This window comes from Lontra canadensis, unplaced genomic scaffold (genome assembly GCF_010015895.1).
Source record: "Lontra canadensis isolate GAN:19392208 unplaced genomic scaffold, GSC_riverotter_1.0 scaffold1, whole genome shotgun sequence".
Lineage (NCBI taxonomy): Eukaryota > Metazoa > Chordata > Mammalia > Carnivora > Mustelidae > Lontra > Lontra canadensis.
In genome coordinates this window covers 107,092,033-107,107,967 of record NW_022630995.1, presented here as the reverse complement: position 1 = coordinate 107,107,967, position 15,935 = coordinate 107,092,033, and the positions used below count along the sequence as shown (strand labels likewise).

Below are 15,935 nucleotides of genomic sequence, written 5' to 3'. Positions count from 1 at the left end.
ATAGTAGCTTATGTTTTCCAAAGATAGCCACAACAATACCTCTTGCCCCCCATAAATATATCTAGAACTTGCCATTCCCCACTGAGAGTTGGGGAGTTCTCTTACTGCTGAATATGGGCATGCTTGTGACTCACTTGTAACCAATAGAATGTACCAGAAGTGCTGTGTCATTTTCTAGATTTGGTAGTAAAACACAGTGTTGCGTTCACCTTGTTTGTGGGAATACCGGCCTGCTTGGAGCTTTGGAAAAGTCTGACCCTGTAGTTGCCATTCTGTGAGGAAGCCATGCCATGTGGAGGGGCCTCAGGTGTCAGGTTGGCATTCATAACCTTCAAGTCCTTTGAGGCCAATTACCAGAACCATCAGATGACTCAGATGATGCCAGACCCTGCTGTGTAGTCACTCTTGGAGATACACCCCTATCCTTTGAAACTTCACATTGAGGCCCCAAACCTTGTGGAACAGAAAAACCCTCCTCAGTGTGCCCTTTGTGAATTCCTGTTTCACAGAATCTGTGAGTACAATGAAATGGGTTTTGCTTTATGCCATTAAGTTTGAGGTAGTTTGTTATGTAACTGTAATAATTGGAACAGTTATAAAACCTGAAAGATGCATTGTTTCTGCTATTAAAACTCATCACAGTGGGAACTACCTGATGAATAAATGTTTACTGAGTTTTTCTTTTCATCTCAATGAGAGATAGCTTAACAGAGAATTTTGTCTAGCAGATAACATTTCCCTGTGGTGTATTTAATTTTCCCTTAAAGATATATTTGCTGCCAGAAAAGAAATACACATGTTTAAACAGTTTAAACAGTTTCACTGTTGCTTTATGGTAAATTTTACCTGTTTGGCTAATAAAAAATGTCAGTCAGTACTCCTAATAAGGATAGTTACCACTAAAATCTGTGTAATTTTTTTTTTTTTTTTTTTCAAAACATACTAGCGTAATAAAACCTGGTGGGAGGGGCACCTGGGTAGCTCAGTGGGTTAAAGCCTCTGCCTTTTGCTCAGGTCATGATCCCGGGGTCCTGGGATTGAGCCCCGCATCGGGCTCTCTGTTTGGCGGGGAGCCTGCTTCCCCCTCTCTGCCTGCCTCTCTGCCTACTTGTGATCTGTCTGTCAAATAAATAAATAAAATCTTAAAAAAACCCCAAAAACCTGATAGGAAAAAGGAATATCTATATTCATCTCTCCAAATTAAAATGTAGTTGCTATCTTTGGTATTAATTTTAATGTTAATTTTATAATAATAACCTCATATTAGTGTATTTGGCAAAATTAGTTTGAATCTGTATCTTTTCCATCACTTTTTGGGAGCCAGTGGGTTTTAAGTTCATTACCACTGGAAAAAGTAATACTTTATTGTACATTAACCAAGGGATTTCAATTATAGAGTCATTATTATTTTCTAAAATAATTTAATTGGAAAAATAATGATATTTTTTATTAAGAACATTACCATAGAAAGATAATCAATATTATAGTAACATTTGGATTGATTATGCTTTAAAGTTTGTATGTGTGTATTTGTAAATATAAAAAACTGCATACACGCACATACACACACACACACCCGTGTTTTTACTCTGGAATTAAAACAAATCAATACTAGGGAAAGGGAGAAGTATCTCTAGGAGTATTACCCTAAATATAAGCTAAAAGCAAATCTCTGGAAAGAAGAGGGAAATTTTTTATGATCCTAAAATGTCTCCAGAAAGGGAGACTTACCTTTATTGTAACTTACCGATTTCCCTTGCTCAGAAGACCCTAATAGTGCAGGAATATCAAGAAATCCAAAGAGAATGATCTTCCATAACACAGTAATTTAAACAGGAGACATTTAATATAGAAATTATTAAGCAATAATAGGAAAGTAACTTTTTAAAGGTAGATAGCAAATCTGAAGGGAAATCTAGGGTTATGGGAGCATATCCAAGGAAGGACATACTTCATCAGGAGGTGGTGGGATGCAGACTTGAGTTGTCTAGGACTCTTGGACATAGTCCTGCTGCCTGAATTGAGAACTGGAAAAAATGTATGTTGAAAGCTATGACTTGTGGACTTGTGACACTGGAGAAAATTATGAAGGCTGAGCCAGAAGGAGAGCATCTTCCTCTTCAGTGCTATCCATTGTCCTCTATAGACAAATCTTGTATCATGCCTTCTGTCAAAGGAAAAATATTTAAAGGGCCCAGATTCATTTTTATAGATTGGCAGTAATGGTGAATTTCGAGCTAAGTAACAAGTTGATAATTGACTTAATGTCTCTTCATCCTGTTGCTTTAATTTTATTTCTTTCAAATTTATGGTGCACTGTAGCTTTAAGTAAGGGTATTGTCAAACTTTCTGTTTAATTTTTATCTAAATTCTCCTTTGTTTTATCTTGAATCTCAATTTTCCTTTTGCTTTCTGTAGCATTATCCTGGGAAAATATTTGTGGGTTCATAAATAATAGTTGAAATAGTATCCTTTTTTTTTTTAGATTCTTTTTTTTTTTTTAAGATTTTTATTTATTTATTTGACAGAGAGAGATCTCAAGCAGGCAGAGAGGCAGGCAGAGAGAGAGGAAAGGAAGTAGGCTCCCTGCTGAGCAGAGAGCCCGATGAGGGGCTAGATCCCAGGACCCCGGGATCATGACCTGAGCCGAAGGCAGAGGCTTAACCCACTGAGCCACCCAGGTGCCCCTTTTTTTAGATTCTTAATATATACTTATGTTAAACTCACCTGTCACATTTTTTATTACCTGTGTAGGTACCATTTTTTCTGTTTCGCATTTTATTGTCCAGAAAAGTTGGTGTTGCCTAAAAATTTATAAATTTCAGTGTGTATTATCTCTTTCTTTTATTTATTAAGTTACTAAGTGGAACTATTCCCTTTGCACCAATCTTAATTAAATACTTTAAGTATGTTCTGGTGAAGAATCTCGCTCAGGACTGCTTGTAAGTCTAAATATACAGCCCAAACACTTCTCTTAATCTGTCTTATATAGCCTTTAAACATTCCCCTACGTTTAGCAGAATTTCCTCTTACTCAATTTATATTATCTGCCCCTTGTCTGCTTTTCTTTCCCTGGTAGGTATATCTTAGAGTGTAGGGCAGAGCTTGGAGGGATGATTATGTTTTACTCTTGAATGTAAGTGCCAGAGCTAAAGCATTGTAGGCAGACACTTAAGTATTATCCTGGAGAAGTAGAAATTCACGCTAAAAAATAATTAAGTCCTAGATTAGTATTCTAATCTAAGGGAGTATGAGGGCCCAGAGATAAGTGGAGACTGAGAAACTGGGAAATACTGGATAATAGAGTAAACTGATAAAATGTTCTGTAAGAATCCTGGTGGTAGGATATTGATACTGTGAGGACTCAAGTTGGTTTTCAGGCATATGCTAGGTATAAGAAACTGGAGCAGAGCGAATGAATACATTTCAAGTGCTTGTTTTTATGTTTAGAGAGTTCCTCCTTCGATATGAACTCAATTAGCTTACCTGTATAGAAGTGAAATTTGAAAGTATATGGTTTCTACTTTGTTGCATCTTCTGGAACTCTTGTGTATAGAGATCATTCCAACAGTTTTTTTTCTTTTTTAAGAGAGAGTAGGTGCATGTGCTTGAGCTGGGACAGGGGTCACAGAGGGAGAGGGAAAGAGAGAGACTTTTAAGCAAGCTCCATACCCAGCACAAAGTCTAATTCAGGGCTGATCTCAACAACTCTGAGATCATGACCTGAGCCAAAATTCAGAGTCCGGCTGCTTAACCAACTGAGCCACCCAGACACCTCTCCAACAGTTCTTCACACAGAGGGTGTTTGTAATGACGGATTATACATTTTCTCCAACATCATTCTAGTATAATTCTTGGGTTTCTTTAAATTCTTCAACAAATACCCTCAAGCTTTGTTGATGTATCCACATTGTTTTCTTAATTGGCTTACAATATTTTGGGCCTTGACCACCATTTTATATAGTATTTTAAATCTATTGGGGGTTGTTGAGGAAAAGAAATCACCCTCATATTTTTCTTGGTCATTTCTGGAACAAAGAATTAAGCCTGGGTCTCACTATAAATCACTATCTAATAAAAAAAAGCCAATGTATTAATTTATTATATCATGTTACATGCTAAAGCTATATTTGATAGCTATAACAATGGTAAAATAATTCTTGAACTCTAAATGAAAAGGTTTTGGGCATTGTGTGAAATAAAATTTTACAAACTATATCTTGCTTTTATCCGTGATGGCTTAAGACTGTAGTTATAAAGATCATCTGTCAGACTCTTGACCCTCTAATCAAAGGTGACAAGTTAGACTACAGTGTTTCTGGTTCAAACTAAAATAGACTTTACTACTATTTAAGAATGAAACAAACTGAGTGTTGCTTTAGGGGAGGGAGGTGAGAGGGATGGAATGGCTGGGTGAGGGACATTGGGAAGGGTATGGGCTGTGCTGAGCACTGTGAATTGTATAAGACTGATGATTCACAGACCTGTACCCCTGAAACAAATAATACATTATATGTTTAAAAAAAAAAAAAAAGAATGAATGGTGGCTGCTTGTAAAGTGTTTATCTGATTTTGGAAATAATTAGAATGAGAAAAAAACATAATGAAATGTCATTGTTTTTAGTATACCCCATCCTAATAAAAATATTAATCATGGCAGTTTGTACCATAATTTACAATAAAAGATGCAAGTAATTCAGAAAGTAAGGTAGATTTTCAGGATTTGGTAAATTTCCACTATAGAGGGCAGTGTGTATATCTTAGAAGTTACTGTTCTACAAGAATTTCCCATCTAACAGTAGAAATAAGCTAAGAGTTTTATGAACCTAGGACTATAAAACTAGCAAAATGAAAAATACAGAAAAGGTAAAACAGAGGTCACACTAACATCGACGGGGTAGAGAAAGAAGAAGAAGCCTGAGAACAAATGTTCAGACTGGTGTTCTGAAGTCAGTAGAAAGTGTACCAAAAAAGAAAAGAGTCTGTTGCTACAAAGATATTGGATAAGAGGATTGAGAAAAATCCATTGGATTTGTCAAGATATCATTTAAGACCTTGGCGAGAGTAATTTTGATATAGTTTAAGAAGACTTGGTTAGGTTGTGGTTTTAAGAGCGAAGAAGTGGTTAGAAGTAGGCGATGCAGAATTAATGACAAAGTCAACTTTGCTTAACTCTGAAAATGTTGCATTTTCTTTCATAAGACAAGCTAGTCTTGTCATATGCTGTCATATAGGAAAGAAATTCTTCTAAGAAAAATTTTATTTTGATTATTAATACCTCTTAGTAGTAGAACCTCCCATGAAAATTATCATTCTTGACTTACTGCTTCCCCTTCACCCCTGCCACCGGCCAGAAGCTGAGAGATTGTCCATTAGAACAATTTCAGTGTCTTAATGGTAAGAATTCACTGCTGAGATGTACTGTCATAGTTTGAGGGAGTCCAGAAATAATACCCTCTGTTCCTAATTCCCTCTGTTCTAAAGCTAAAATGCACAGATTTTAAATGGTCAGTTTTATGAACTTTGGAAAATGTATTATATATTCATGTAATCAGCATTCTAATAAAGATATGAAACATTCTAGCATTTTATTTTATAAACTGATTAATGTTTCTTTCAGTACTAACCTGTTCATTCATTTAAAATGCTTAAAATCATAATAGATTTGTAGTAATTCTGTTTGACAGCTTTGGTTGTCTCTGGATGTAGAATTTAATGAACTTCCCTGAGAAGATCTCACATCATTAATAGGCATGTAATTATTCCCATGGAGAGGCTGAATGCTTTTTTACTGACATAAAAAATCTTTTAAAAGTGGGATGATCTATGTAGTTTTTAGTTACATATTTTATATTCTTAAATGCTTAAATTGTCTTCAGTGATTTTTTTTTTTTTGTATCTTAAAATGTAAGACACTCTGTTTATATTTTAAATTATATGGAGTATGTAGTAGGTGCTTAACAGGTCACAATTAATTTGCCTTTGCTATTGGCCCACTTTGGCTCTTAAATGTGTGATACAAAGGATGGTAACTAGACAGCTTTGTGCAAAGAACGAACTCAGTCCTTATATTTACTGGGCACTGTGCAATGGCTATAATTAAGTTGATGTCCCATAAAATATAGTGGGGGAGCGTATATTAACAGTTAAACAAAAAAATATAATTAAAACTTGTGAATAGTGCTGTGAAGGATGGATACGGTGATTGAAAATGATCCTGAGAGGTTAAGGCAGAGGAGACTTAGATAAAATGGACAACGATGGTCTCTGGACTCGTATAAGCCATACTGAGACTCCCATCAGAAGGGGATGTCAAGTAAGGAGCTTTGGGGATGAGATGAAGGGAAGGAAAGAATTTAAAAAGACTCAGATGCCAACATCAGTAGTATTAAATGAGTCTTAACTGCCTTTTATTTCTTGTTGACTGATAGTTTTGATGGATTGCTGTAATTTGACTAACATAAGTCTTACTTTTTTCCTCAGTGTTGGGATAATTACATTTATTAATTTTAATAATATGAATTTAGATACTGTACGTTATTCATACTTTATTTCAGGAAAATTAACTTAATATGAACTTAGTAAGTTTGAACAAGAAGATCTTAAATATGATGCCCTACATCATCTTTTTAGCTTACAGAAGAGATACATACAAATATACTTTTTCTTTAGAATAAAAATCAGTTTCTCAAAACTGCTTAGCCCCTCTTAAGAAAGTAAATATTAAACTTGGATATGAAAGATAATCTGGGGTTTTTAATAAATTATAGGTTTAGGTTTACTGGAACAGTCAGGTTGTACGAGGTGTCCCTAGAGCATGTTATTATTATATTATGTAAAATTTTAAGTCTACTTTTTCTTGGATTGGCATGGAAAGTAATTATCTTTCATTTTACAATAGGGGATTTCATCATATTTGTAGAATTGTTTTGACCTGGAAATGTACAGAAGTCTATTACAATGTATACCTTACTTTGAAGTAAGAAAATACCTGAAATTCTAACTGCAGCAGCAATGCTAGAGGTTCTTGGTATCCCATTAGGGTGTCTGTGAGGTCAATACTGCCTGCATTTGCCCTAATTATGGTACAAAAGCAATTATGGGTGAAAAACTGAGGATGCTTTAAAATGTGTGAATCAGAGCAGTAGTAGTACTGAATCGTATTAGTAACATTCACTGTAACATGAAGAAGAAAAAAAATATCAGCTTAAGAATGCCCATTATGAAGCAGGGGAAAAAAAATTAAAAAAGAAAAACCCTTAATATCTGTATACACATTTTAAAAATATTCTTTGCATGAAATGGGAGGTAGACATAAAACACTTGTGGCATTGCAAAGTCTCATGTTTTGAAGAGAAACAACCAACCTTTAAAAAACTACCACTTGTCCAGTTTTGGTGTGGTGTCAAAGAATATTCACAATTATCTGAAAAGGCTATTAAAATACCCTGCTGTTTTTCAACTATGTGTGTAAAACATGTGAGGCTGTTTTTAAGCAGCCTCACATGTTTTAAGGCTGCTTAAGGCTGAATTTTCTTCATCTGCTTAACCCAAACAACAAATTATAGAAGATTTGAGTACAGAAGCAGATGTGAAAACCCAGTTACTTTCTGTAAAGGCAGACATTATGGAGACTTGTAAAAAGGTAGAACAATACTATTTTTACTGAGTTTTTTGTTTCTAAAATATATATATTTTTAAATATTACTGTTAAATAATTTTATAATTTATAATTTTATAACTTAGGGTTAAATGAATTACTAAAATGAATCTTAAAAAGTCTCAGTTTTAATTTTTAGTATTTAAATGTCAATAGAAATAATTGATGTAAATAAAATTTACATTGGATAAATGTGGGGATCTGAATTTTTAATGTAAAGAATTTTGACAATGTATGTGTGGGGGAATCCACATACAATTAGGATTAGAGCATGGCCTTATAATCCAAAATGTACATGTTTTAGTTTATAGCAGTATTTTGATTTGAAGTGTTTTTCAGATGGCAGTGTTAGAGTAGGTTTTATAGTTATCAGTTTTCTGGTATTTTAAGTCATATTATTTTGAAACTTTTCTAAACCTTCATTTTTATTTTATGTCTTTGAAATACAGCAGAGGAGGCCAAAAATGAAACAAAATATTATTTGCAAAGCAATGTAATCTTTTGGGGACATTTAGTTTTTTTTTTCAATTAATCATGGCTGGTTTCCTGAACAGGCTAAATATGGTATAAGAATCCTGAAGAAGATGTTCTGTGACAATCTGTAATATTCCTGAATATCCCTGGTATCTCACATATACAGAATGAATATTTAATATCTGAATTAAATGTGGATACATTTTATTTAAAAAATTTGTAATGGTACAATCCATGGCCATTTTGTAAAGTTTGTGGAGGTTATTCACAGTAATGCCTGTTAGTGGTAACGGTCATGAAACATGAGGATTATATGTTAGTGAGAGTTCTGATTTCTCTTTTTTTCTATAAGCAGATAATCTCAGTGATACCTTGAAGAAGTTGAAGATAACAGCTGTTGACAGAACTGAGGATAGTTTAGAAGGATGCTTGGATTGTCTGCTTCAAGCGCTGGCTCAGAATAGTAAGTTTCATTATGTTTTAAATGCCAAACAAAAAAATTAAATCAGTAGTCATTCAGAAATTGGTATGTAGTTTAGCACATAACTTGCATTCACATAACTTGAATTCTTTTGAATCCCCAGATACTGAAGTTGTTTTACATGCTCCACCCTCCCACCCCACCTCCCCACCCCCAAGGTAATAAAAGCCAAGTTGACAGGCAGAAGAAAGGAGGAATTGACTGGTGGTAATGACATTAATACCAGCCCCAGAGAGAGGCTATTCTTTCATTCCTAACAGATAAGCACCATAGTTGTTTTCCTTCTAAACACCTACATTTGTTTGAAAGAGATGAGTGTGTGTGTATGTGGGGAGACTGGGGAGGAAAAACAAAGGGGAACTTAAAATAACTAAAATCTTTTTCTGAGAGCTTATGGTCACCTTTTTAATAGTTCTACTTTAAAGTAATGTTTATGAAAAGTAAATAAAGTAATGCTTATGCTCAGATTTAATTGGAAAGAACCATAAGCAGTCATTCAAAAATCCCTTAAAATTGAGCTAGGACTTGATATGTGGTAAATAATACTCATGATAAAAATTATACAACTCTTCATTGGCTAACACATTGTATTGTTGCATTTGATCCATCATGTTTCCATTCATTAATATTTCTATTATCACAGAATAGATGGGGGTAACAATGATATTTGTTTCCTTGGTTCTGCTTTGTTGTGCTATGGTTTGTGCTGTACTTGTTTTTAATCATACCATTATCTTATTCTGGGAATAGCTATGTAGCTGACAGAGAATTTAGGAGATAGTATATATTGTTAGAGTTTTAATTTCAAGCACTCAGATGTGTGTGTTATTTCTTTTTTATTTTTCATTTCTCAGTGAACTGTGCTTAGAAAATCTAAAATAATTGAATGTGGTACTCTTCATCAAAAAGTACATTTTAAAACTAGCTTGGAAAAGTCTTTTTCAGTAATTCTCTTTGCTTTTGAGATTGTAACTCTGTCAAGCTGTTCAATCTTAGATATGACAGAGAAAGTGTTTGAAACAAGGATTTAAATAAGAGCATCCGGTAAAGAGAAAGAAAAGGAGAGTGTCTAAGGCTGTGCTGTCCATTGTAGTAGATAAATGTGGCTATTTAAATTTAATCATTTAATTTAACTTAAAAGTACGTACCTTAGTCTTATTTTCAGTAGCCACACTTGGCTAGTAACTACCTTTTTGGGGATCACAGATATTAAGCCATGATCACAGGAAGTTCTTTTGAAATCTTTTGATTTCCATGATCACAGAAAATTCTTATGTGTAGCATGGTCTAGAAGACTAGAAAGAATTAAGTGATGACCTGAGTTTTATATGCCCGTATAGGCAGATTTACGTAATGTAATTGGTCTAAGTAAATTGAATATCTCAAGTTTATCTTTTTTGAAGAGTTGTTTTGTTATACTCTTCTTTTGTTTTTAGTGGCCTGTTATTTTTTTCTGCGTTAGAAAAAATAATTTTCTTAATGGACCATTTGTTCAGAAACTGAAGGATATGGAGGCAGTGTTATTGGTTATATGTAGAGGGTTGCTCAGCCCTCTCTGGAAAGAATGATAGAGAACTAAAGTTGAAGAAGAAAAATGAAAAAAGGAAGCCAAAGTTTATAACTTTTTAAAGAATAGATTTAAGAAATAGTGAGAAGTATATAATTGTTGGGTTAAATTTCAGATCTATTGCAGACTTACTCATTGAAACTATTTATTGAAAATAGCCTTGAAATTGTATATTATAAAGTGTTAAGGCCAATAGCCACAAGATGTCAATAAAAACAACAAACTCTACGAATTTAACTATTGACTCCCCAAGAAGGGAGCAAAAGGAATATGTCTTTTCAAGAATCTAACAAAATTTGGGGTGCCTGGGTGGCTCAGTGGGTTAAGCCTCTGCCTTCAGCTCAGGTTATGGTCCCAGGGTCCTGGGATCAAGCCCTGCATTGGGCTCTCTGCTCAGCAGGGAGCCTGCTTTCCCGCCCTCTTCTACCTGCCTCTCTGCCTACTTGTGATCTCTCCCTCTCTTTCTGTCAAATAAATAAATAAAATCTTTAAAAAAGAAAAAAAAAGAATCTAAAAAAAATTCATGTGTCCTCATATCTAAGACTATTGACAGAAAAGAATTTGACACGGGAAGAGGGAGTTCATGCAGATGTCTAGTGTTTAAGTGAAGAATGATTATCTGTCATTGACTGAATGCTTATTATGTACTCAGCATTGGACTTGGGGCTTTATCTGTTATCTAAATAAAACTTTCCTTTAGTCCCATGAAGAGGTATTCTCATCTCCATGTAAAGGAAAAGGAAACAGACACTGACGTTACTTGCTTTACTCTGATAGAGTCTAGAGTTTGGAATTGAACTCTTAGTCTACAAAATAAAAAAATTACATTCTGAGTGAAGTGTAGCTTTTTGCTGAGTTTATAGACTGTGAAAGTGTTTCCAAAAGATAGTTTTAATATTGTGTCTTAAATTTTTGTTTCTTTTTAAATATTTTCAAATTATGTTATTAAAGATGAGAATGATATGTAAACTTTTTTTCTTGAATTACAGACTTATCTTATAGACGTTTTATTGACATTTTTAAAAAACTAGTGTTTATTTTCCTTGAAGTGATTGATCCATTGCTACTTTTATCCTCTTAAAGGTAAAATTATAAAACATTTAAGTGAATCTGTACTGGCTTTTTTTGCAGAGACCTTCTATTGTCATAATTCTTTCTTAGTGTCAGGTGTTTTAGCTAAAAATATCACTGCTTGTACAGAATTGCACCTGATCAAGAAACAATGATTTCTCCATTCTGTACAAGTATAAGATGGTAATATGTGTAATAGAAATCTAAATTTAAAATTTTATTTTATAGTCTACTAACCTGTCATTGGAAGGGCCAAATCTGAATGGAAAGAAATTATGCTTTTTAAAATTTTTACACCGTGGAAATTTAGTATATTTGAATTGCACATCAAAAATTATCATAATCTGAAATTGAAATATGACTTCAGAGTGGTCTTCTTTCTTAAATTTTTTTTGGGTAACATTAAATATATATGTCAGAATCTTAAGAGATAGGAGACAGTTTTAATAGTGGATTTTATGGAAAATATTTTGCTTTAACATTTTGTATAAATTTCTGTACTAAATAATAGAAGCATTCATTCATATAAATACTTTAGATCTCAGTTTTAAAATGTTTTTAGTAAATATTTGAAAGCTACTGTTGAAGAAATAAGATTCTGTTTACTCTTACTTCTTTTGATTCAGAGAATAGAGGATTCTCTATAAATGTTTATTGTAGTATGGTTCCTCTATTTCATGCTTATTTGAAAATTTAAAACAGTAGGCCATATTTTTATCCCTAAACATTAGGACAGGAATATCATTAGAGAATATGAGATCTAAATCCCCTTGTAATGCAAACTGCTAGCATAAATCAAATGCCCAAAGACAAGAAAAATTAACAGTCCATTCATAATAAAAAATTCTATTCCATTGTAAGAGCATGGGGACCATGTTCTATTGCTGAGTGAACCACAAAACAATGCCAGCATGATCACCAGCACAGCTTTAAATTCTTGTCCTAAAGGATTCAGGCTGTTTTCCTCTGTCTCATTGCCTCATGTACCTTTGTGCTCTAACTTTAATTTTTAGCTTAATGACAGTAGTTCCTATTTCATACAAGAGTCACAGAATTATTTTCTGTAGAACAACCCAGTTTACTCTAAAGAAAAAAGTATTTAGTTTCTAGTCCACATTCCTAACCTAATATCATACTCATCCACTTGTTGAATACTTGTTATTCCTTAGCCTTTTTTCTTTTTTTTATTCATTATTTTGATTTTTGGCTCCCTTCTGAAGCTATAATCCTAAACATACCAGATTATATATATAAGCCGCTAATGTAGATTACTTTGTGAATCTTCTCTAACAGAACTTGCTGTTGTCATTTGCTTTTAGTCTGTTCTATGCCTTCATTATTTCTGAATTAACTTACTTTTGGGACCCAAATTATTCCTTTTAAGTAAGGGACTTTGAAACTTGTTATCAACTGTTTTTCAATAGCATGTTAAATCTGAAATCACTGGACGAAAGATTACTGCTGTTTTAGTAGAAACAAGAAATTATTTTACTTCTTTCATGGTAATATCTTGGTTTTACTTTTTACCCTGAGTTATCAAATGCACCATAGAAGCGATATATTTCTTTTTATTTTAAATTTTTAAATTTTTTAATTAACATATAATGTATTATTAGCCCCAGGGGTACAGATCTGTGAATCGCCAGGTTTACACACTTAACAGCACTCACCATAGCACATACCTTCACCAATGTCCATAACCCCACCTCCCTCTCCCTACTCCCCTCCCAGCAAACCTCAGTTTGTTTTGTGAGATTAAGAGTCTCTTATGGTTTGTCTCTCTCCCAATCCCATCTTGCTTCATTTACTCTTCTCCTACCCCCTTAACCCCATGTTGCATCTCCTCTCCCTCATATCAGGGAGATCATATGATAGTTGTCTTTCTCCGATTGACTTATTTCGCTAAGCATGATACCCTCTAGTTCCATCCACGTCGTCGCAAATGGCGAGATTTCATTTCTTTTGATGGCTGCATAGTATTCCATTGTATATATATACCACATCTTCTTTATCCATTGATCTGTTGTTGGACATCAGGGTTCTTTCCATAGTTTGGCTGTTGTGGACATTGTTGCTATAAACATTCAGGTGCACGTTCCCCTTTGGATCACTACATTTGTATCTTTAGGGTAAATACCCAGTAGTACAATTGCTGGGTAGTAGGGTAGCTCTATTTTCAACATTTTGAGGAACCTCCATGCTGTTTTTCAGAGTGGTTGCACCAGCTTGCATTCCCACGAACAGTGTAGAAGTGTTCCCCTTTCGCTGCATCCTCTCCAGCATCTGTCATTTCCTGACTTATTAATTTTAGTCATTCTGACTGGTGTGAGCTGGTATCTCATTGTGGTTTTGATTTGCATTTCCCTGATACCAAGTGACGTGGAGCACTTTTTAATGTGTCCGTTGGCCATCTGGATGTCTTCTTTGCAAAAATGTCTGTTCATGTCTTCTGCCCATTTCTCAATTGGATTATTTGTTCTTTGGATGTTGAGTTTGCTAAGTTCTTTATAGATTTTGGACACTAGCTCTTTATCTGATATGTCGTTTGCAAATATCTTCTCCCATTCTGTCAGTTGTCTTGGTTTTGCTAACTGTTTCCTTTGCTGTGCAAAAGCTTTTGATCTTGATGAAGTCCCAATAGTTCGTTTTGCCCTTGCTTCCCTTGCCTTTGGCGATGTTCCTAGGAAGAAGTTGCTGTGGCTGAGGTCAAAGAGGTTGCTGCCTGTGTTCTCCTCAAGGATTTTGATGGATTCTTTTCTCACATTGAGGTCCTTCATCCATTTTGAGTCTGTTTTCATGTGTTGTGTAAGGAGAAGGGTTCAGTTTCATTTTTCTGCATGTGGCTGTCCAGTTTTCCCAACACCATTTGTTGAAGAGATGGTCTTTTTTCCATTGGACATTCTTTCCTGCTTTGTCGAAGATGAGTTGACCATAGAGTTGAGGGTCTATTTCTGGGCTCTCTATTCTGTTCCATTGATCTATGTGTCTGTTTTTGTGCCAGTACCATACTGTCTTGATGATGACAGCTTTGTAATAGAGCTGGAATAGTCTGGAATTGTGATGCCACCAAGTTTGGCTTTCTTTTTCAATATTCCGTTGGCTATTCGCCGTCTTTTCTGGTTCCATATAAATTCTAGGATTCTTTGTTCCATTTCCTTGAAAAAAATGGATGGTACTTTGATAGGAATTGCATTAAATGTGTAGATTGCTTTAGGTAGCATAGACATTTTCACAATATTTATTCTTCCAATCCAGGAGCATGGAACATTTTTCCATTTCTTTGTGTCTTCCTCAATTTCTTTCATGAGTACTTTATAGTTTTCTGTGTATAGATTCTTAGTCTCTTTGATTAGGTTTATTCCTTATAGTTTTGGGTGCCAATTGTAAATGGGATTGACTCCTTAATTTCTCTTTCTTCTGTCTTGTTGTTGGTGTAGAGAAATGCAACTGATTTCTGTGCATTGATTTTATATCCTGACACTTTACTGAATTCCTGTACCAGTTCTAGCAGTTTTGGAGTGGAGTCTTTTGGGTTTTCCACATATAGTATCATATCATCTGCGAAGAGTGATAGTTTGACTTCTTCTTTGCCGATTTGGATGCCTTTAATTTCTTTTTGTTGTCTGATTGCTGAGGCTAGAACTTCTAGTACTACGTTGAATAGCAGTGGTGATAACGGACATCCCTGCCGTGTTCCTGACCTTAGCGGAAATGCTTTCAGTTTTTCTCCATTGAGAATGATATTTGCAGTGGGTTTTTCATAGATGGCTTTGATAATATTGAGGTATGTGCCCTCTATCCCTACACTTTGAAGAGTTTTGATCAGGAAGGGATGCTGTACTTTGTCAAATGCTTTTTCAGCATCTATGGAGAGTATCATATGGTTCTTGTTCTTTCTTTTATTAACGTGTTGTATCACATTGATTGATTTGCGGATGTTGAACCAACCTTGCAGCCCTGGAATAAATCCCACTTGGTCGTGGTGAATAATCCTTTTAATGTACTGTTGAATCCTACTGGCTAGTATTTTGGTGAGAATTTTTGCATCTGTGTTCATCAAGGATATTGGTCTGAAGTTCTCTTTTTTGATGGGATCCTTGTCTGGTTTTGGGATCAAGGTGATGCTGGCCTCATAAAATGAGTTGGGAAGTTTTCCTTCCATTTCTATTTTTTGGAACAGTCTCAGGAGAATAGGAATTAATTTTCTTTAAATGTTTGGTAGAATTCCCCTGGGAAGCCTTCTGGCCCTGGGCTCTTGTTTGATTGGAGATTTTTGATGACTTCTTCAATCTCCTTACTAGTTATGGGAATGTTCAGGTTTTCTGTTTCTTCCTGGTTCAGTTTTGGTAGTTTATATGTCTCTAGGAATGCATCCATTTCTTCCAGATTGTCAAATTTGGTGGCATAGAGTTGCTCATAATATGTTCTTATGATTGTCTGTATTTCTTTGGTGTTAGTTGTGATCTCTCCTCTTTCATTCATGATTTTATTTGGGTCCTTTCTCTTTTCTTTTTGGTTTAAGTCTGGCTAGGGGTTTATCAATCTTATTAATTCTTTCAAAGAACCAGCTCCTAGTTTTGTTGATTTGTTCTGTTGTTTTTTTGGTTTCTCTTTCATTGATTTCTGCTCTGATCTTTATGATTTCTCTTCTCCTGCTGGGTTTAGGGTTTCTTTCTTGTTCT

At 34.6% G+C, this 15,935-nt stretch overlaps 1 protein-coding gene across 7 annotated transcripts in view; it reads left to right on the top strand.

Moving 5' to 3' along the window:
* The window catches only part of RAP1GDS1 (Rap1 GTPase-GDP dissociation stimulator 1), a 153,303-nt gene that overhangs the window by 18,278 nt on the left and 119,090 nt on the right, over nt 1–15,935 (top strand). For 6 of the 7 annotated variants that reach the window (XM_032861314.1, XM_032861305.1, XM_032861295.1 and 3 more), the window contains exon 2: nt 8,487–8,597. In XM_032861314.1, coding sequence (XP_032717205.1) covers nt 8,487–8,597 — 111 coding nt within the window. The remainder of the gene's footprint in view (nt 1–8,486; nt 8,598–15,935) is intronic. The other variant, XM_032861279.1, reaches the window with a different exon arrangement.